This window comes from Camelina sativa, chromosome 14 (assembly GCF_030686135.1).
Source record: "Camelina sativa cultivar CO46 ecotype springtype chromosome 14, ASM3068613v1".
In the NCBI taxonomy this organism is placed as follows: Eukaryota; Viridiplantae; Streptophyta; class Magnoliopsida; order Brassicales; family Brassicaceae; genus Camelina; species Camelina sativa.
In genome coordinates this window covers 10,449,815-10,472,171 of record NC_141893.1, presented here as the reverse complement: position 1 = coordinate 10,472,171, position 22,357 = coordinate 10,449,815, and the positions used below count along the sequence as shown (strand labels likewise).

The 22,357-nt window shown below is 35.6% G+C and overlaps 5 protein-coding genes across 6 annotated transcripts; 3 read left to right on the top strand and 2 right to left on the bottom strand.

Annotated features, from left to right (window-relative positions):
* Positions 1-2,017: 2,017 nt before the first annotated feature.
* Positions 2,018-3,733, bottom strand: LOC147928029 (uncharacterized). Its single transcript, XM_087485985.1, has one exon. It carries the CDS (start codon positions 3,533-3,535, stop codon positions 2,018-2,020), a length of 1,518 nt encoding a protein of 505 aa, XP_087342111.1. The 5' UTR covers positions 3,536-3,733.
* A 1,562-nt stretch (positions 3,734-5,295) lies between these two features.
* LOC104743476 (auxin efflux carrier component 7-like) lies at positions 5,296-8,788 on the top strand. 2 transcript variants are annotated; one of them, XM_019235488.2, is made up of 6 exons: positions 5,296-6,815; positions 6,894-7,164; positions 7,247-7,332; positions 7,784-7,941; positions 8,037-8,113; positions 8,204-8,788. In XM_019235488.2, the coding sequence occupies exons 1-6, from the start codon at positions 5,636-5,638 to the stop codon at positions 8,268-8,270; spliced, it is 1,839 nt and encodes a 612-aa protein (XP_019091033.2). In that variant the 5' UTR covers positions 5,296-5,635; the 3' UTR covers positions 8,271-8,788. The 2 variants fall into 2 exon arrangements, with proteins under 2 accessions (XP_019091033.2, XP_087341567.1); XM_087485441.1 differs by having other exon boundaries at positions 5,412-7,164.
* Positions 8,789-13,977: 5,189 nt separating this feature from the next.
* LOC104741022 (protein LAZ1 homolog 2) lies at positions 13,978-15,985 on the top strand. The gene is made up of 7 exons (XM_010461781.3): positions 13,978-14,253; positions 14,338-14,394; positions 14,473-14,581; positions 14,661-14,833; positions 14,909-14,997; positions 15,083-15,332; positions 15,443-15,985. Exons 1-7 carry the CDS (start codon positions 14,116-14,118, stop codon positions 15,830-15,832), a joined length of 1,206 nt encoding a protein of 401 aa, XP_010460083.1. The 5' UTR covers positions 13,978-14,115; the 3' UTR covers positions 15,833-15,985.
* Positions 15,986-17,055: 1,070 nt separating this feature from the next.
* LOC104741021 (protein WVD2-like 7) lies at positions 17,056-19,001 on the top strand. The gene is made up of 4 exons (XM_010461780.3): positions 17,056-17,372; positions 17,606-18,147; positions 18,240-18,408; positions 18,488-19,001. Exons 1-4 carry the CDS (start codon positions 17,328-17,330, stop codon positions 18,803-18,805), a joined length of 1,074 nt encoding a protein of 357 aa, XP_010460082.1. The 5' UTR covers positions 17,056-17,327; the 3' UTR covers positions 18,806-19,001.
* Positions 19,002-21,125: 2,124 nt separating this feature from the next.
* LOC104741020 (uncharacterized) lies at positions 21,126-21,854 on the bottom strand. The gene has a single exon (XM_010461779.2). The coding sequence runs from the start codon at positions 21,722-21,724 to the stop codon at positions 21,239-21,241; it is 486 nt and encodes a 161-aa protein (XP_010460081.1). The 5' UTR covers positions 21,725-21,854; the 3' UTR covers positions 21,126-21,238.
* Positions 21,855-22,357: the final 503 nt, after the last annotated feature.

The following is a 22,357-nucleotide window of genomic DNA, read 5'->3' as shown; positions in this document are numbered from 1 at the left end:
TAGAACAAGCCCAGACCAATGCTTCCCTTCAAATAGTGTAATACTTTGTATGCAGCTTGTAAATGAGAAGATTTAGGAGCAGCAGTAAACTGATATAACCTGTTCACCGCATAAGTAATATCGGGTATGGTTATTGTCAAATACATCATCCTTCCCACCAATCTCCTATATTGCTTTGGATCATCAAGCAGAGGCTCCTTACTATCTTGGACGAGTGACACATATGGATCCATCGGTAAAGTAGAAGCCTGAAAAGCCAATAAACCAGTTTCTTCGAGTAATTCCAACGTATACTTTCGTTGATAGATGGAGATTCCCTTGCTAGACCTTGCAATCTCAAGACCAAGAAAATATCGCAATCGTCCTAGATCTCGAAGCTTGAAAGAACTACGTAGATCAAATTTGAGTTGAGTAACTTCTGCATCATCATTTGATGTGATGATAATATCATCAACATACACCAGGACAACAATGTATTTTCCTTTCTAATTCTTCACAAACAGTGTGTGATCAGTGTGTGATTTCTGGAAACCAAGCTTCACATGAACATAGCTAAATTTCATGAACCATTGTCGCGGGGCCTGCTTTAAACCGTAGAGATATTTATTCAACTTACAGACAGGATTTGGTGATAGTGTCTCTCCTGGTTTTGCAGTATAGCCAGGCGGAAGAGTCATGTAGATCTCTTCATCAAGGTCGCTGTTTAAAAAGACATTAGAGATGTCTAACTGATGTAAACTCCACTGTTTGGCAGATGCTACAGCTAAAAGAGTCTTGACTGTAGTCATTTTAGCAACCGGAGAGAAGGTATCAACAAAATACACACCTTCTTGTTGTGTATATCCTTTTGCTACAAGTCGTGTTTTGTATCGCTCCAACCTTCCATCAGAATTGAGTTTAGTTTTGTAAACCCATTTGCAGTCAATAGCACGTTTATTTGGAAGAAGTGAGCAGATAGTCCATGTGTGAGTGCTCTCAAGAGCAATAAGTTCCTCATTCATGGCTTGGATCCACTCATCAAATTTCTTTGCTTGCTTGAAAGTAGCAGGTTCTGCAAACTTAGTAACTGCACAAATATATGCTTTATATTCCTCTGTGAGATTTTCATAAGTCCCATATGAAGCCAAAGGATAAGGAACATCTGTAGCAGTCAGAATGCAGTAGTAATCATGTAGGTAGCCAGGTGGCTTAGATATTCTCTTAGTCTGTTCAATGAGAGGATTATCAATTGCAGAAGAATCATTCTCACAACCAGTTTCATTCACAACTGTAGAGTGTTCCCTCACTACTACAGGAAGTTCACTAGTATCTGTGGGAGAATGATTAATATCTACTGCAGAATCCTTCATAAAGACAAAATCAGGATAAGATCACGTACCATCAGCAAATAGGAAGATGTCTTCATGGAAGACTACATTTCGAGAAATGTGGACTGTTTGAGTCTCCAAATCCAGCAGTTTGTAACCTTTATACCCTGCAGGATAGCCAAGGAAGAGACATGCTCGTGATCGTGGTTGAAACTTGTGTCTATTCTTCGGCAAGGTTGAGCTGTAACATAGACAACCAAAGACTCTTATTCCCTTATAATCTGGTTTCTTCGATGTGAGAATCTTATAGGGTGTTTTATTCTTCAAAAAAGGGGAAGGTAATCTGTTAATGAGGAAAACAGAAGTCAATACACAGTCTCCCCAATACTCTAATGGCAGATTGGCTTGAAACATGAGAGATCTTGCTACATTCAAGATGTGTTGGTGTTTTCTCTCCACCACTGAGTTCTGTTCTGCGGTTTCTGGACATGAGTGATAAGCTATGATTCCTTTAGATTTATAAAGATTTGTAAAAAACAACTCTGGAGCATTATCTAATCTTACTCCTTTAACAACTGCTTTGTACTGAGTCTCCACCATTTTTAAGAATTCCGGGAAAACAGTAAGAACTTCTGACTTAGTCCTTAATAGATATAGCCATGTCACTCTGCTGTGATCATCCACGATCGTAAGAAAGTATATGTATCCTTCTACAGTTGGCACAGAGAATGGTCCCCAGATGTCAATATGGAGTAAATCGAAAACATTCTCACATATATTATTTTGAGAAACATAAGGGAGGTGCTTCTGTTTAGCTTGGGGCAAATGATACAATGGAAATCTTTATTTCTTTGTTTAACACCAAGTACATCTGTAATAGATTCTATTTTTACAACAGATGGATGACCTAATCTATTGTGCCACAGAGCTGTATCTACAACAACATTGACTACACAAGATAAGTCTTGATTCCCTGGAGCAGTGATTGAAGCTCTATCAAGCACATACAGATTGTAGATTTGTATCATCAGTCCCCTGATAGGATCCTGTATCATGCAAGAATCTTGATCAAACATAACACGACAACCCAAATCTCTGGTTAACTGGCTTACACTGAGAATATTGAGGCGAAAATCTAGGATATAAAGAACATTATTCAAAATCAGAGATTCATTTAGTCGAATCTGACCAACGCCTGCAATTCGTATATCTGGTCCAGTAGGTAGAGTCACGGTTTTATCACAGACATTCTTAGTCATATTCACAAATAAGCTCTTATCATGTGAAACATGATGAGTAGCACCACTATCTATGATCAGAGACCTAGATGACAATGTATTACCGGTGGCTCTCAAGATCCCCACAAAGTGTAAAGTAGTAGATGAGAAAGCCATACCAGGCAATGCAGTGATAAGACCACCAGAGGTAGATGGCATCGAAGTCTGATCCAATGGTGTTGAGAGCTGCGAGTTGAAGTAGGCTATGACACCCTGAATTTGGTCTTGAGAAAGTGCTCTTGACTGATTGCAGAAAGTGTAATCATTGACAATTGAATTTGTTAAGGTCATTTGAGCCACTACTGGTTTGGAAGAAGAAGCAGTAACCTTTCCCTTGTGTTTGAAACCCACTGGATACCCATGTATCTTGTAAAATTTGTCTATAGTATGACCATTATAACCGCAGTGAGAACAAATGGGTCTGCCTGTCTTCTGAGTGTAGGTAGCATTGACCGATGCAATATTTGTAAGGACCTCAGGGTTAGCCACATGAAAGACTGAAGCATTCTGAACAGGAGTAATACTTCTCTGACTATAGTCCTGATCAAGTAAGTTGTAGACTGCAGCAAGAGTAGGTACATGTTTCTTCATGATGATTTTGGCTTCGAGTACTTGATATGATTCATTGAGACCAGCTAAGAACTTAATGATCTTTGTGTGCTCAGCTTGGACAGATGTGGCTCTGCAACAACTACATTTTTGACAAGTTTTAACACAATCCGCTCCATCAAGATCATCCCACAGTGTCTTAAGTTTCGTGTAATAGGTTGACAGATCCGTAGATCCTTGATGAAGAGACCAGATTTGTTGTGTTAGTTGATATGACCTTGGTAAATTCGTGATATGGAAGCGCACAAGTAGGTCTTGCCACATCGCAGAAGCATCTTTGAATTGTAGAATATTTCCATAGATTTCTTTTGTCACAGAATTCAGAATCCAAGATTTCACCATTGAGTTACATCTTGACCAAATGCGATAATGTTGATGTGTTTCTAATGGTCTAGGAAGAGATCCATCCACAAACGCAAGTTTATTCTTAGCATCTAAGGCGGTAGTAATAGCTATATTCCAAGTGTTATAGTTTGTTCCATCAAGTACTTCAGAGATGATAGAAGATCCTGGATTGTCGCCGCTGTTTAAGAAGTAAGGAGAATACTGGATCCCATCAAAAGCGAACTATTTTTGTGACATTTGAGATGAGAGAGGATTTGCAACACCAAAGGATTGTATCGGAATTGAAGAGGAAGCAGGATTGACTCCAAAGGAAGCATGATTAGCTCCAAGAGAAACAGGATTAGCTCCGAAAGAAGCATGATTAGCTCCGAAAGAAGCAGGATTAGCTCCAAAGGTAACATGATTCATCAGAATAGATGGATCTTGAGTAATTCTCACCGGAATAGGTGAATGTGAGGGTGATATCGTCGGAGAAGACGGGTAACTCGCCGGAATAGGTCGAGTGGTCTTTGATTTCGCTGCAGAACCAGAACTATGAGCTATTCACTTTGAAGTTCGACGAAGCGTAACCATTTTGAGCTCAATTTGTTAGAAATTATCAATCAGAGAAAAGATCCGATCAATTTAGGTAAAAAAAATGGAAGAAGATGAAGATCGGAAACAAGTTCGAAGATGATGAAGTTGATTCATCGCTCTGATACCATGTTAGATGAATGAGAGAGCAAGAAAGTTAGTTAGGAAACAAAGATCAAAAGAACTCATTCTCATTCAGCTTAATGTGTACATTTACATTTTCTCTTCTTATATATGTATCACACTTTACTAAATCGGAGTTAACAATCCGGTTAATTCTAATTAATATAAACCAGTTTCATCTATACTCTAATAAATTCCAAATTCCAACTGAAACAATTCGAATAGAAAAAGACATATAACACATTGATACTCTCGCGTGAAGATCTTTGAGATTTCATATTCCATAAGATATGCTTTTAAACTCCTACTTTCCCGACAACAACAAAAAGAAAAATCCGACCTTCGAACAAAATGGGCAGATAGAATGTATGGAAGGCCTTATGAAAATGGACAGGGTGGGTATCTTGGCTTAAATGTTAAAACCAATTTCTTGGAAGTGCATAGAAAGCATTGATCTAGAAATATATATATTGCGCCTTAATCACGTGTTTCGTCACAACTACGACATTATTTCATGCTTATATTTCGTGTTTACGTTTATTGTTTTCTTCTGTCCGGGCCAAAATGCCCACTGACTCTTATCTTATCCCCACAATTAGCTTATGAGAAACCAAGCATAGAAATAAGTCAGTAGCCCAAGAAATCTTGGACTGGCATCTACTTGATTTCTTTTTTTTTCTCTTTTTTTCAAGACATTGTCTTTAGTCTTTGTTTTGATGAAGGATTCGGAAAAAAAATCGACACAGATAGGTCTAAAGCAATGGACATTTTCATATACGTGTGACATATACCGCTATATTGTATATATATATATATATATATACTTTTTTTTTTATCAACCACCTCTATATTGCATATAAACACTAAGAAATTTATAAGAAATAATGGGTAGTTTTAAACAGTATGAACATACTCTTTGACATTTTAAGCACTATACGTATCCAACTAAACACATCTGGAAAATGTCAGTCTATTTCGAAACAAAATTCATACCACATGATGTCTAATAGTATGATATAGTATTTCATTATATTATCTTCAAAATAAATGATACAGAAATTAGGGGAAAGCTCAGAAATAGATAGTTAAATAAAAAGGTACAAAAACAGATAAACATTTATAAAATATGTTAAAAGAAGTAAAATAAAAAGAAAAAAATAGGGAACATAGGTCGTCATGTGTTGGCTGTATAAAAAAGCTGTAAAGGGACATCTCTCGTAAAACTAAAAATCATCAAATTCTTCTTCTTCTCCCCTCTCTCTCTCACTCTCTCACTCACTACTTTCTCTGTTTAAAGCTTCCGTCATCACACAGAGTACAATCACTGACACTAACTCCACTTCCTAACGGTTTCTCACACACATCGAAAATTTACACTTTTGCCACTCCGGCGAACAAACAATGATCACATGGCACGACCTCTACACCGTCCTCACGGCGGTGATACCACTTTACGTAGCTATGATACTCGCTTACGGCTCAGTCCGATGGTGGAAGATCTTCTCACCGGACCAATGCTCCGGCATAAACCGTTTTGTCGCCATCTTCGCCGTTCCTCTCCTCTCTTTCCACTTCATCTCCTCGAACAACCCTTACGCCATGAACCTCCGGTTCATCGCCGCCGACACACTCCAGAAACTAATCATGCTCACTCTACTAATCCTCTGGGCTAACTTCACTCGCTCCGGTAGTCTTGAATGGAGCATCACAATCTTTTCACTCTCTACTCTCCCAAACACTCTCGTTATGGGAATACCTCTCTTGATCGCCATGTACGGCGAGTACTCCGGCTCGCTCATGGTTCAGATCGTTGTACTTCAGTGTATAATATGGTACACGCTTCTTCTCTTTCTCTTCGAATACAGAGGAGCTAAGATCTTGATCATGGAGCAGTTTCCTGAAACTGGTGCTTCGATCGTTTCGTTCAAAGTTGAGTCAGATGTTGTTTCTTTAGACGGACATGATTTTCTTGAAACCGATGCTCAAATCGGAGACGATGGTAAGCTTCATGTTACGGTTAGGAAATCAAACGCTTCACGGAGATCTTTTTGTGGTGGTACTAATATGACTCCACGTCCCTCGAATCTCACCGGAGCTGAGATTTACAGTCTTAACACAACTCCGAGAGGTTCTAACTTCAACCATTCTGATTTTTACTCTATGATGGGATTTCCCGGTGGCCGGCTTTCGAATTTTGGTCCGGCGGATATGTACTCTGTTCAGTCCTCTAGAGGACCAACTCCTAGACCTTCGAATTTTGAGGAGAGTTGTGCTATGGCTTCATCGCCAAGATTTGGGTATTACCCGGGAGGAGCTCCCGGGTCGTACCCAGCTCCAAACCCGGAGTTTACTGCCGGTACTAAAACCGGTAGTAAAGTTCAGAAAGATAATCATCATGTTGGAAAATCTAATAGTCATGATGCTAAGGAGTTACATATGTTTGTTTGGGGATCAAACGGGTCACCCGTTTCGGACAGAGCGGGTCTCCAAGTTGATAATGGAGCCACCGAACAAACCGGGAAATCAGATCAAGGCGGTGCAAAAGAGATTCGAATGATGATCTCTGATCCTCCACAAAGAGGTGAACCAAAGGTTTTACTTAAATTTTATTTCTATATAACAAAGTGTCACAAATCTGATATTTGCTTAAATTCTGCAGCTGGTCCGATGAACGGAGACTTTGACGGTGCAGAAGAATCGGAGGGAGTCAAGGAAGTGCCTACCGGACTACACAAGCTTCGATGTAACTCAGCGGCAGAGCTAAACCCTAAAGAAGTTATAGAAACAGGTGAAACCGTACCGGTAAAACATATGCCGCCAGCTAGTGTGATGACTCGGCTGATACTGATTATGGTGTGGAGAAAACTCATAAGGAACCCAAACACTTACTCTAGCCTCATTGGTCTCATCTACGCTCTTGTCGCTTTCAGGTAATCAAAAGTTAACTAACTACTTATCATTGTTATGACATTTTAAGTGAGAGTAATGATTATAGTAACTTGGATTATGAAGGTGGGATGTGGCAATGCCTAAAATCATTCAACAGTCAATCTCAATTCTCTCTGATGCTGGTCTTGGTATGGCAATGTTCAGTTTGGGTGAGTCATTCTTATTACTCTGTTTTTCCCGTTAACTCAATTATTCTTTCTATTTTTACGCCAATCAAAAGTCACAGCATACACAATCGTACGGCGTTTTTGTAATTTTTTTAGTTGAGGATTCGGATAGTCAAATATGGTTGGTATTTTTCTAAGATTTTTTTCGAGGTGACCCGTTACGGTATGGACCATCCGACAGGTAGGGTCATTGATGCGACAACGTATTATATAAACGGTCGTGGTGGGAGGACATAGCTCGTGTTCTTGATTGTTGTCGTGGTCCCCATATTAAGTGGAAGTTGATTGGACTTACAATGTACATTTATGCATCATCGTCATCACCATTTATTGGATTTAGATTACGTTTACATGTATGTATGCATCATTCATCACTTATTGTTTTGAGTGGAAACTGGAAACTAATTTATTGAAATGTGATCAAATGGTGAAGGGTTGTTCATGGCCTTGCAACCCAAATTAATCGCATGTGGAAATTCCACGGCAACTTTTGCAATGGCGGTGAGATTCTTCACAGGACCAGCGGTAATGGCCGTGGCAGCAATGGCTATCGGATTACGCGGAGACCTATTGCGTGTGGCCATTGTTCAGGTAAATTAACATTATTTTTTATTAGTAGTTGACAAAAATCTCCTCTTATTTCCTTGCAAGAAGTAACTAAACCAAATATTGTGGTAACGTTGTAGGCAGCATTGCCTCAAGGGATTGTGCCGTTCGTGTTTGCAAAGGAGTACAATGTTCATCCAGCAATCTTGAGTACAGGGTAAATACATTACATTGAATCAAGATTAAAAAAATAGACGTTATGTAAGATGAGATCACTAATTTTATTAATGTGTTATTGGTATTGCAGGGTTATATTCGGAATGCTTATCGCACTACCGATCACACTTGTTTACTACATTTTACTCGGGCTATAAGCTATGTTATGGAGAAGTTCTGCTCGAACTGAAGAGGATAAAGAGAATCAACATAATTCCAAGTTCAGTGGAACGCAACTAGTCAACTAGAGAATGTAATGTAACACAAGAGGATTAGTAGAAATTTCTAGGGACCAATATTTGATTTGAGGATCCAAAAACCCTGTTCTTGTCTATATATGTATTCTAGAGATTATTTGAGAAAGAAGGGGATGGAAAATGAGTAAGACAAGAGGAGCAAAAGAAGGGAAAGCGGACAAAACAGAGGACTAAGATTTGATTTGAGGATCCAAAAACGCTTTTACATTTTCTTTTCTTTTTGGATAAGAAGGACACAACCTGTTATCATATATGTGATTTTGCAATATTTTCTTTTACATTCGGAGTGTTTAGAATTAAGTAGATATAGTTTTTTTCTTTGTTATTGTGTAGGTTATTTTCTTTTGCCAAAAGTGTGTTTTTGTATATTTTCCTCTCATCTCTTTTACATTCTCACAAATAACGACTATTTTACCATCCATCATCGAGTAAATAGAAACATGACCTCTTAGGTAGCCAGTAGGCGCTAAGTATATTACTCCTTCTGTCCCTCATAGTTTGATGTGTAGGACTTGTTCCTCAGTTTGATGTGTAGGACTTTTCACACATATTAATACAGAGAAAGAATGTAACTATTTATTATTTATTTTTTCTGATAATTTATTTGTTTTTATTTGTGGTCATTCATATATCTGTGTGATGATTTAGTTTACTGACTTTTTCACTTACTAAAAATATTTAGAAAATCAATCTTTGAAGGACAAAAAAAATTCTCTAAAACATCAAACTATGTAAGACGAAGAGAATATTAAATATTTGTTGTTGTTTCATGACGTGGATGACTATATTTTATACTTACATCAAAATATAAAATGAAGAAAATCGTAATCATATAATTTGAATAAGACCAGGAAAAAGAAAAATTATTTTCTTACAATTCGGCTATTCATTAATATAATAAGGGAGAAAGTGAGTCCAGAACATCTCAACCCATTGAACTTTTATTTTAAACCATTTTACCAATTGAGTCACTTTAAATTTTATGTTAGACATACCGTTTTACCAACGTAAAATAAAAACTTGGACGTTGAGAAATTTTTTTCTTTTCTCAAAAGGAATTTGTCTAGCCGAACTTTTTTTTTTGTCTAGCAGAACTTTTGATGCTGTTTAGACAAAGTACACAACTAGACAAAGCTCCAGTTACCATATAGAGCATTGGTTTTAGTTTGCCATAATGAGAATGGTATGTCTCTTTTATTGTCAAAAAAAAAGTCAAAAGCAAAAAAATCATAGAAAAGTAATACTAATAATATATATATAGGTCTCTCTTTTTTTTTTTGACATCAGCTTTTTTGGTGTGTATAAAGTGCTTTACTGCTTTTTATTGTTTTCATACTCTTTTTTTTTCTTTCCTATTTCTAGGTATGTTCGCAAATATAGGAAAACGATTGAAAGTGACCCAATTTTACGTGACGTGAGATCATAATATGTTGTGCTACTTTTAATATGTTAACTAGAGTCTCCGACAATTACTCCTGATTTTGCGGTGAACGAAGGACCTAACCCAATCTATTTTACAATTCTGTTCACATATTATTGATTGTTTCTTTATTACTTTCAAGATTCAAGTTGTAATCGAACAAGAGGTGAATCCATGTGGTTTGTGTTCAACCATTTATGGCGTGGAACACCAATATTAACTATATTTGGTTTTCTTATTTGATTTTATTAGAAAATCCATAAATTTCGGTTGAACTAGAAAGTAGAAACTAGTAATGGTATTATCTATTATGGTAGGGAAATATATATTGTGGTACAATCTTAAGTTCATATATTGGTGGGTGAACGATCGTTGGGTTCTGAAATTGTGTGAATTAGATGTTAAAGTGGTAGGGAACATACCCAACTCTTATTCCTTCTAGAAATTTGGAAATAGTCTTCCAGCAAATAATCTTCGATCACGGATTTAACCAGCCATTGAAAAGGTAAATGTTGTTAATCATCTACATTAGCATATTAGGTCATCTTAGGACCAACATAAGTGGCACAAAATCTGTTATGAACTTGGTGCACCATCAATTTGAATACGACGTATGAAAATATTTATTTATCGGTATTATTGAGAAAGCCTTACTAAATCAAGAATTTCAATACTTATTGCTATCGTCGTCACATAGACGTATGGAAGGAGATTAGCTTAATAATTTTGCTTTGGATATATAGTTTTTGTTCTTAATTAGTTCTTACTAATGAACTAAATCTGTGATTCTACATAATTTTTAACAACTACAATTTTATCATTTTTTAAATCCCGATAAGTTTTTTCTATATATATTAATGATTTTGAAATTCCACTTTTTAATATTTTATATTTTTTTCTCGGTTATTTGATTCCCCAAAAGCAACAAAGCATAGCCATACATCACATATGTAACATGTTAAGAGTGAGTGAGTAGCCAGTGTATTTGTATGAGTGAAAAAAAGAGCCAATGTCTAAAAATGTCGGCTTCTTGCTTGTTAGCTTCTACTCTTCTTCTGTATATGCCCCTATTATTCTTTCAACCCACTCCCTCGTCTCATGTGCTCTCTATAGCTATATACCTTTGTCTCCTTGTCTCTTTGTTGTGAGTTGTGACTCCCTCTTCCTTGGACTTTACCCAATTCATATACACATTTATATATCATTACATGTTCTTATATCAAAATTTGATTTAGGCTTCAAAAAGATTTACTGTAAATTGACGTAAACATCACATCGATCGGGCCATACACACCCCCTACGCCTTCTTTCCACGCTGCGACAGCCAACGAGTTTCATGGGGTGGACCGTGGACAGCACGAACGATACACAGCTCCCTGATAATTAAAAATAATAATTGAGAAATGTATGCATCTAGGATCTAGCCATCTACAGTTGATCGTGTGCATGCATTTCAAAACGAATAGTAACAAAGATATGAACCCAAAAGGAGAAAACAACGTTATCCTTCTTTTGAAGTACTAATTTATTTCGTCCGTAATTTTTAACGAGTATTCCTAGCTCCATATCCTTAAAATAACGTGTATATATATAAAAATAATAATAATAATGTGCATATCATACATAATAAAAAGGAAAATCTTATTATATATATAGCTACTGTAAACAAACAACTTATCTACGACCATAATTAGAATTTTTGTTTTTTTATGCTTATCATCAGAATTTAGAGTCTTACTTTTTTATATCATCTTTTTCCTTTTTGAGATATTGCTTGGACAGAAAATAGGGATTCTTGCACACATGAGTTCCAACAAGAACAAGATAACTAGAAAAAGCTGGTAGAACAAGAGATCTCAATGAGTAGTATAGGTGGAGGAGTTAAGTTTGATAAATTAATGGTTATATAAATAAAAAAAGTTGGATAAATCAATGAAATAAAAATGATTAGGATTGATATAGGGAATGGTGGTGTCCTCGTGTGCGTGGCTGCATTTTCTCGTGGTACACCACCATAAGTAATTACTGCTATTCTAATATACATCATTTTATGCTTTCTATTAGCAAAAAAAAAAGAGAGCAATGACAGGCGATGTGTGTCGGCGAAACTACGGACCACCGGTTCGAAATGTCCGACAAGCGAACTGTTGGTTAATGGGACTTTTACACTCTTTTTCCGTATTATATAATACATTTACACCCATGCCAACCCCATTCATCTTCGCTTGGTTAAAGCTTAAATTCCTCCAATCTTTTTTTTTTCTTTGTTGAAAACAAACAAATAAAAAAACATGAATAAAAAATTACCAAAAAGATTTTTAGATTTATGTCGATGTTTCTTTCACATGGGAATGTGTGTCCACACAAAGAAATACCATCGATGCCTTAAAGAAAAGCATAACAGTTTTTTTCACTCAAAAGTGTAAGTGTTGTTTTGTGTCACAACAAATCTGCCTCCGATTAATTGAACAGAAAACTTGTGATTCGCCTCTTTGTTATTGTAACAGCTCCAATTCTCCATCATCACATACATGATATTACGTCTGGAACTTTTCTTAAAAAAACCTTTAACAAAATAGAACGAATCATTTTTTCTCTCGGGTGAGGCGATTCCCCCAAAGCAACTTTTCCGGCCAAAACCTCTCCTTTTCAGATCACGGCCGGCGCTGGCTTCTCTGGCGTCGCCCCCCCCCCTTTCCTGTTTTCCTTAGTTTTCAATTTTCTGTTTTTTTTTTTAATATAAACCAATAACATCGGCAAAGTGATTCCTATGGCTAGCCGATTCTTGTTATTGATTCAATATCTCATCGTCTTTCTCTCGTATGGAGAGTGTTTTCTTCCGATCAACAACCGGCATTGGAGTCGGAACAAGATCGGTGTCTTTCCGCCAAGGATAATTCTAGGCGGCTTCCTATGTTACAATTCCGATTCCTTTGGTCTCCAACACCATCGAGACCATGATCATATCTTCAATTTATCTAATTTGATAAAGGATTTTCAAACCCATATCTGGGATCCAGGAGGTTCAGTTTACAAAATTGAAGATGATGGAATACGATTATGGATTGGTCATATAAACGGAAGTCGTCTCATGGTTGTGTTGGAGATTGGTCACATAAACGGAAGTCGTCTTATGGTTGTGTCGGAGATTGGCTTTTTGGTTCCTCCGTGTTCAACGAGATTAATAATTCTCTACATTATCGGTGCTATTATTTTCCCCCTTTTGATCCTTATCTCCTTTAGTATTAGAGAAACGGTGTTAAAATTCAAAACTAGAGATATTAATCTCGGATTTGATGATGTAATAGCACTTTTCCAATCCGACCAAATTGTTGTTCCCGTTCATGTTTATATTGTTTGTGTGATGGAATTATGGTTGCCCCAGTTTGACCCCTGTTGGGTTGAGATGTCGAGTTTTTATGTGCTTTGGGCCAAATATTGGAGACAAGTTATGATTGGCATTGAGTAGATTTGGTGGATGAGAAATATATTGGTGACGATTAGATGAGAATCTATTAACACAAGAGGCTCGGGTACTTGGTTTGATACAATAAAACTATTTGTGGTTTTGTTGAAGAGATTTACAAAGACGTCGAAATATTCTAGAAAAACTGTGGTACGGACGTTTTGGTGCCACTATGTCTACAATACAGAATTAGTTTTGGGCACATTGGGTTTAATGTTACGTTTTGTGAAAAGATGTGTCAGCCAAAAGTTGCTGCATACAATTCGTAATAAAGAGAAATCAAATATGAAGCTGGACAATAACGGATCTTTTGATCGGTTAGCGAGTAAGGCTATTTTACGGAAAGCATCGTCAAAATCCATTCTGATGTATTTTTCTTAGTGTATGACACATACATCTATGTATGTAATAACTGTGTTACAATAATTCGGAATGTTTTTGTAAAACTCTTTTATTTTAATGAAATTTGTTTTCGCCGAAAAAAAAAAAAAACATGATATTACGTCTGTTACAAGTGATTGAACCGTTACTAAGTTTGGGCCTTCTAACCAATCCATTAAGGTTCACCAACCATGTTTTAACGAATACGTACATATGTTTTTCCCACGCTTTCGTAGACAACTTAGATACTTGGGCCCACATATGTTTTCTCAAAGTTATTTCATCCTCTACCAATTTCGACTGTATCAGACGGCGAGGAATACGTGTCAAAGAACGCAATTCTGGCATCTGCGAGAGTTAGCCACGTGGGCGTTACAACCTTCAAACAGTTAAGAAGAAAGCCAAAAAAAAAAGAACAGAAACAAAACGATAATGTTGTCTCATCTATATCAGAATGGGTGTAATGTGATTTTGATAGAATGAGAGTAACGGAGACAAATACGTACAGAGATTTACATTTTCCGTCTTTGATCATCGGAGGATCCTTCGCCGCCGTTGCCATTTGTGTCTCCGTTTTTTCTATCCTCCAACATCTCCGTTTCTACACCAATCCCGCTGTACGTACAAAACCAAATCTGTGTATAGCTTCAATTTACGTTGTATATATCTGCGTGACCGATTAGTTTTGAGTATAATTGTAGGAGCAAAAATGGATTGTTTCTGTTTTGTTTATGGTGCCAGTTTATGCAGCGGAATCCGTAAGCCTCTCCTTCCCCTTTATTCGGAGTTTGTGGATCTCTTAATTCTGTTTTTGATTAATCTGTTTTTGGTTATAGATAATTTCCTTGTCCAATTCCAAATTCTCGCTGCCTTGTGACATTTTGAGAAACTGCTATGAAGCTTTTGCTTTGTATTCCTTTGGAAGCTACTTGGTTGCATGTCTCGGTAAGCTACTGTCTCTCTCTTTACGTTATCTATTTATTTTTTTTGCATCTTTAAACCAAGATGCAATGTGAATGTTCAGGCGGTGAAAGAAGAGTTGTTGAATTCCTCGAAAATGAATCAAAGAAACCATTGTTAGAAAGAGGAGACAATGAGAGAAAAAAGAAGAAGAATTCATTTTGGAAATTCTTGTGTGATCCATATGTCTTGGGACGTGAGCTCTTTGTGATAGAGAAGTTTGGTCTTGTCCAGTATGTAAGTCAAGTGAATTTGTGTTTTTTTTAAAACCCAATTGTGTGTTTTTGAAGTTTTTTGTGATATTTGTCTTAGATGATCCTCAAAACCTTTTGTGCCTTCTTGACATTTTTGTTGGAGCTTCTTGGTGTCTATGGTGATGGTGAATTCAAATGGTATTACGGGTATGTGAACTACTATATCATCTTTTTTTTTTTTCATCAGATGGAAATTAGACAAGTGATAATGAGTCTTTGATTTAATTTGTAGATACCCATACATAGTGGTGGTGCTAAACTTCAGCCAGATGTGGGCTCTGTTTTGCTTGGTGCAGTTCTATAACGTGACACATGAACGGCTTAAAGAAATAAAACCGTTGGCTAAGTTCATTAGCTTTAAGGCTATTGTGTTTGCCACTTGGTGGCAAGGCTTCGGGATCGCGTTGCTTTGTTATTATGGTATACTCCCAAAAGAAGGAAGATTCCAAAACGGGTTACAAGATTTCCTTATTTGCATTGAGGTAACTAATAGCCCCTCCGACAAAATTTGCATATGCTATATGAGATCCTTAAAAAAAAAAAATCATGTTTCTAAGAATTCTACTACTTGTTGGTGTACGTACATTGGCAGATGGCGATTGCAGCTGTGGCTCATATCTTTGTTTTCCCAGCTGAACCTTACCACTACATTCCTATATCAGAGTGTGGTAAAATCACATCCGAAACGAGCAAGACGGAAGTGAAACTAGACGAAGGTGGTCTTGTGGAGAAGACAGAGACTCATGTTGAAGCTTCTGGCACAAGCATTAAGGAGAGTGTACAGGACATAGTTATTGACGGTGGTCAACACGTCGTAAAAGATGTGGTTCTTACGATAAACCAAGCAATGGGACCGGTGGAGAAGGGTGTAACAAAGATCCAGGATACAATTCATCAGAAGCTTTTGGATTCGGACGGTAAAGAAGAAACAGAAGTGACTGAAGAAGTGACCGTTGAGACTTCGGTGCCGCCAAAAGAGTGATTGTTGAGATTTGCTCTTTGTTGTAGTTTTGTTTCATAATTCTCTTTTAGCAATTTTTATCTTTTGTAAAAGATAGTACTTTTGCCCATAATTTATTTTTACCGGGAGCATACTAGAATATAAAATAAATAATAAATAGTATACAATATTGTAGTGGCTGGGGCGTCATCATTAGCGTTTACTTACACAATGAAGAGACTACTCGATATTTACTAAATTATACTAACCGCGTACAAGTTACGATCATGTGTGTTTAAATGAATTCAAATTGATACCTATAGCCCGAATGTTACATATATTAATATATACCATGCACCATGTTCATGATGAATACATTTTATCTTTAACACATGATATTACGTCTAACGATTAGACATACATTTCTGCTGGACCCTAAAAATCTTCAATAAATATATCTACCTTAATATGCATAACTCACATTTTTTTGTAAATCAATCTCATATTTGGTATATTAAATTTCAATGGACTTCCACAAAAGAGAAGAGTCTCGTAGTGAGAATCATATGTAAATGAGCTAAATATGGTATATATACGACTTATTCCTGCAACCGCGGGAGAAGTCACATGCAATTGCCATGCTAAGGTCTATTACCAAAAACGACATTTCTTATTAATGATATCACATGCTTGGATTGTGAGGTCTCAATTATTATGTTCCTTTAGCTTGTTCACTCTCCATGGTATTGGTATATGACCTAATCCTAAATGGTTTTACATGTTCAATTTTTTCAAAATCATCTTTTAAAAATTTATTTTTATCGAACCTCTACTCTATATATATGTGTATCAATCTAAAGGTCATGTAGAATTAGTACTAATCTGACCAATATCGATATCTCAATCTCGTGTATAAATATATTTATATATACGACCGACACATACTGGTTTGTATTGCTAATATAATCATGTCACTCAAATTCAAATGGACATTAATAATGGTTGTTCGGAAAAATAATGTCATGTTTATACATCAAGCAGATTTAATAAAATTATCGGTTGGATTTGGCAACACTTGAACATGTCGAAAGCGTGTAGTAATTACCCACGTGGATGTAGTAATTACGTTCCGCGTAGTAATTATCCATAAGATCAATGATCGTACAATGATCCAGCGGTTACGAATAATCGTAGATCACATTCGAAACTCTCGGCCGTCGATCATAGCCATCCGAATTAAAAGGCCGTGATAATGGAGAACGTGAGAGGCGTCCGTTCGAGAACAAGACAAAAACAACTAAAGAAGAGAAAGTGCATGTGACATTGACATGACATGAACATGATTTATTTGATTAGTCAGCTTTCTTCTCCAAATCTGAATTTTTCGTTTTTTATTTAGAGACTTCTCTTGTCCAAGTTCCTCATTCGTGCTCCAAAGTTAGTTCTTCGTCAAATTGCGTATATCATACTCTCTGTTTCACATCCTCTTTGTTTCAAAAAAATACAGAATCTTTTAGCCTTAGGTTAACTAGATTATATGATGGCGGGAGAGGTTCAAGAGCCGTTTAACCTAAGCCGTTTGGTAAGTTAAGCAACTTTACTCTTCTTCTCGTTCAACTTGTATTTTTGGTTCGTCGTACTACAATGTGAAATCTAGGCCACCGCTAACCCTATTTATGAGTTAAGTTAAGTACGTTGAATTTTTCTTCTTGCATTTTGCAAAAATATATTATGAAAAGCTGATATGTTTTACATATCTCATAATTGTGTTTAAAAGAATATAAACTTTAATTAATTTTCGAATGGACGATACAGGAGAATTCTATCCACTCGGGATCAGTATCATTTGGAAGATTCGAGAAGGAATCTTTATCATGGGAGAGGAGATCATCCTTTTCTCACAATAGATATCTTGAAGAGGCAGAGAGATTCTCTAAACCTGGCTCTGTTACTCAGATGAGAGCTCATTTCGAGGCGCATTTCAAGAAGAAAGGGATTAGGTTTCCGAATCCTGTTGAAGCTCAGACATGGGGAGAAGAAGTTGTTCATCATCAAACTTGTGCTGAGAAAGATGATAATTTGTGGGAGAACACGAGTCAGTTCGGTGATTCTTGTGTGAGTTTTGATGGTGATGATAATACTTCTCTATCTGTTGCTTTGGAGAAAATTAATATCAGTCGCAATGAGGATGACAATGAAACAATCTCATCTTCCTCTGCAACTAGATCGAAGCCTTTGAGAAATGTCCACAAAACTGTTCCTTGTTCAACGATCAAAGTTTCTACGAAGAAGCATGATGGTGTCCTAACAAAGGGAGCTTCTCCAAGTTGTAATACTAAAACCATTGACACTAAGAGGTATCATTATAACTTACTTTTCAATGTAACTTTTTATGTCTTTTGTGAATCACCACTCACTCTTTAAGGGTCTATTTGGTTTTGAATGGCAGACAAAAGGAATTGAAGCCTAAGAGGATTGTTAAAACTGTTGCATCTCAAGCTCCAACAACATCAAAGAAAACTGAGAGCCTAACTCCTTTGGTGGCTACAAGAGAAAAGAGAACAACTACTAGTGGTTTCAGTTTCAGAAGTAATGAACGAGCTGAGAAGAGGAAAGAGGTATACATGGATAACTTATTCTCTGTTTTTTTTCACTCTGTTCCAATTTCAGTTTTGATGAAACTGTCTGATGCTTTAGGAAAAGGTAAAATCCGTAGTAGTGCCTAAGGATCATAACTTTAAAGCAAGACCATTGCCTAAAAGTACACAAGCTAGACCTCAACACACGTCAACAAGTCAGGCAAAGGCAAAAGCAAGAGATGATCACTCATCTACAGCTAGTTGTGATCGGTCAGTGATTAATGGAATTGCCAAGAGTAAGCTCAACATTAAAAAACACAAGGCGGATATACATATGATTCAAAGGCCAAAGACCAGCAGCGATCTGAGCTCCAGAAGCAACTCGATCCGAAGGAGTTTAGTGGTTAGGCTTTCTCCGGTTGAGGTTGCTTTGTGAGCAATTCACCAACTCTGCTTGTTCTTTAGATTCTGTAGTTAGTACAATGCCCTCAATTGTTTATTTTGCGTTTGTGTTTGTGTATTTGTGTTTTTATGTTATAGAAATCATTATAACAAAGAACCGCAAATACGAATAAGCAATGTAACCTTATGTTAGAATTATCTTTCCACTAATAAATTTCTAAACGCATAAACGCATATCTTATATAATAAGTAGAGAGTCTTCCAAAAATTTTCAGATTGACACATGTGGCATGAGAGCTTGACACCTGTCCAAAATTAATTAAAACCATATATAGTAATAAACTAATACATGTGTCTTTATCTTTAAATTTAAGTACACTAATATGTAATTTAGCTAAACAAATACATATTAAAATAAGAGGTTTAAATAATTTAAATAAGGCATAGCACATGAAACTTGAGAATTTGTATTAAAATTAATTTGTAGATATTTTATATTTTTATATTTAAAGAGGTTCAAATGATTTAAATAAGGCATAGCACATGAAACTTGAGAATTTGTATTAAAATTTTATACACAAATATATTTTTAATAAACTAACAAAATGCTAACATGACAACAAAAAAGAGATGGTATAACACTTGAGAGTCTATTTTGTTTGTTATAAAAACACATATATAAAAGTATTTTGCTTATGTTTTGTTTATATTTCACATATATTTTGCTTATTTTCTTGTTAGTTTTTCTATTTTTTTTTTAAATATATGTAAGATGTTACATAAATGCATATCAAACAATTAAATCAAATCTGATCACGTGTATATATATATATATATATATATATAATTCTATTATAATCGCAAATCAATAAAAATTTATAAACAACTAAAAATACATCATCTACAATCTATCTAATTACTAATGTACTATCTGAACTTTGTTGAGGGTGGCTTCTTTTTAGATGTGTAAATAAGCATACACTGTCAATCGTTTTGACAATTTTTACAATGTTAAAAAGTACTTATTTTATATGTACAAATAGTATTCGTATACACAATATTTTTACAAATTAAATAACTTAAATTCAAATATTATGACCTCTGTTTTTCTTAAAACATTAAAATTAGTTTTGATTTCAAATAATTTAAATCGAGCCACCCTACATATCCTTTTCATATTCTGCTTACATGAGTTTCCACGTAATAAAAGAGAGAATCTAATACTATTAGGGGGTGTTATGTAAAGAAGGTTTTTAATAGATTTTAAAATATTAGTAGATTTCAGAGTCTAGTGGTTTTGCAAATGCATTGGACGTGGATTTGGTTGTCATTAGTAGATTTGGATGTCATTACTGATGGTTCTGAAAATCATTAGTCATTCCTAGTAGACTTTTTTATTTTGAAGGTAAATAAAAAAAATATAACTTATACATAAATTATGTTGTGAATTAAAACCAAATTATATAAACTAAACTGTTAAAACCTTACGTTACATTACAAATTATTAAAACCTTACGTTAGAAAGTAAATACTTAGTTTAATTTTAGTGGTTCATAACAACGTAATATTATGAAGCGAATACCAACATATAAAATTTTATACGATAAGTACTTAGTTTAAATTCATAACAAAATAAATACTTAGTGGTTTAACGAGTGGAATTAGGTGGCTAATTTAGTGGCATCAAATTCGTGAAGAAGGTTCAACAAGTGGAAGGATAGAGAATTGTAATCAAAACAGAGAATCTAAAAAAAATATAAATACATATATAAAATATAGTATAATATTTGTAGGATAAAATCTATAACAAACTTCTATCAAATACGGTGGTCACTATTTGTTACAAAATTAAAGATTTTAATTAAGTTCAAAATATTTAAAGATTTGATATAAAGACGATGATGACGAAATCACTGGAAGACGTACTCATGAGAAGTTTTAGAGAAATGAAATACTTCAAAAAATTAATAGGATTGTGTTTGTTCGTATTGAATCTAAAATCTATTAAAATCTAAAGTGAAACAAAATCCATTGGAAATAAAATAACATCAATTTTACGAGTGATTTAAAATTATTTAACAAATGTTTAATCCAATAACAGCAAATTTTATTGTATTTTAAAAAATATGTAATTGAATAAGACTGGATTTTGAAATACCCCAACTTGTCCACTCGTTAACCTCCATATTGTTGTCCACTATCTATGAAGTCACCCACGAGAAGTGACGTTATTGAAATTGTTCGTGCTTATCCTAATTCAAGGATCGCGACAAGTAATTATATGATGTAACTTTTAAAATGCATTTAGATATATCTCACCGTATGAAAGAGTAATAATAAAAGAAATATTGTACTACGGATAAATCAACAATTTTCATTTTTTTCTTTCGGAGTAGTATATCCTAAAGTATTACAATATTTCTTACACAAAACATACGAAAAAACTTCCACAAGAATTACATACGAACTAAGTTATAAACAAAATGTTACCGAGCTCTCCAACCAACTCAAGAGTTACCACGGCTACGATCCTCACCGTCAATTTCCCTGGAACCGCCAATAGTGAAGAGGACGACGTTTGATCCGTTTGGTGAGGAGGTTTTCTGAAGTAGTAAGGGAAGTACGGCAAGATAGCGTCTGGCGGTGGAGGACCATAGATGCTGCTGCCACTACCGTCTCCGCCACCGTAAGGTGGTGAAGGGTAGTTTGGTACATTCCCGGCCGGAGGAGAGTAATTTGGTAAATTCCCACCTGGAGAAGGGTAGTTAACGGCTGGAGGAGGATATGGTGGTGGTTGAGTTACGGAGGGTGTGGAGGAGCCACCACCAATAGGTGGCGTTGGGTAACAAGGGTAAGGACACGGCGTCTCGGATATGGTCAAGTAAGGGAAGTAAAGAAGAGAAAAGATGAAGAATAAGCTCAAGAGGGGAAGGCCATGATCGTTTGTGTTCATTTTTATTTTTGTTATGTTTTACCTTTCTTGATGAAAGAATTGTTCTTTATTTGAATGACATAAAGGAAGTAAATTAAGAGATAAGTTTTTTGGAAAAAGCTTAGTTGGAAGGTGTGGACTCTAGCCTGAAGACACTTGTCTTGTGAATTATTGGAGTTAATGGTTTGCTTAGTATTCTTCTTCCTTAATCACATTAATTATTGACATTAACTTGTCGCTTATTATTCGATGTTAGTCCGTCTTAATCTTCGTTTGTCTTCTGTTAATTGTGGATTAATTAACATCGAACTAGTTTAGACGTTCTTAAGCATATGTTTTAATTTTGTAAAGTACTTGATTTAAGGTTAGATAAATTTGACCGTATCTTACAACACTTTATTTTTTTTTTGTCGAAGATCTTACAACACTATGTGCAATGTAATTTTCTTGGATCTTGGTTTGATTATACTGATAGAAATAGGCTTTTCGGCGTTCTTTGTACACTGTACCTATGTTTCGGTAGATTATTCGTCAATTATATAGACCCATATAATAGTTTCGACGAACATGCATGCTTTGCTAATAAAATGAGAGAAATATACAGCAATCATTTTATAAAATAATAGAAGCCACTTTTGTTAAACGACAAAATTT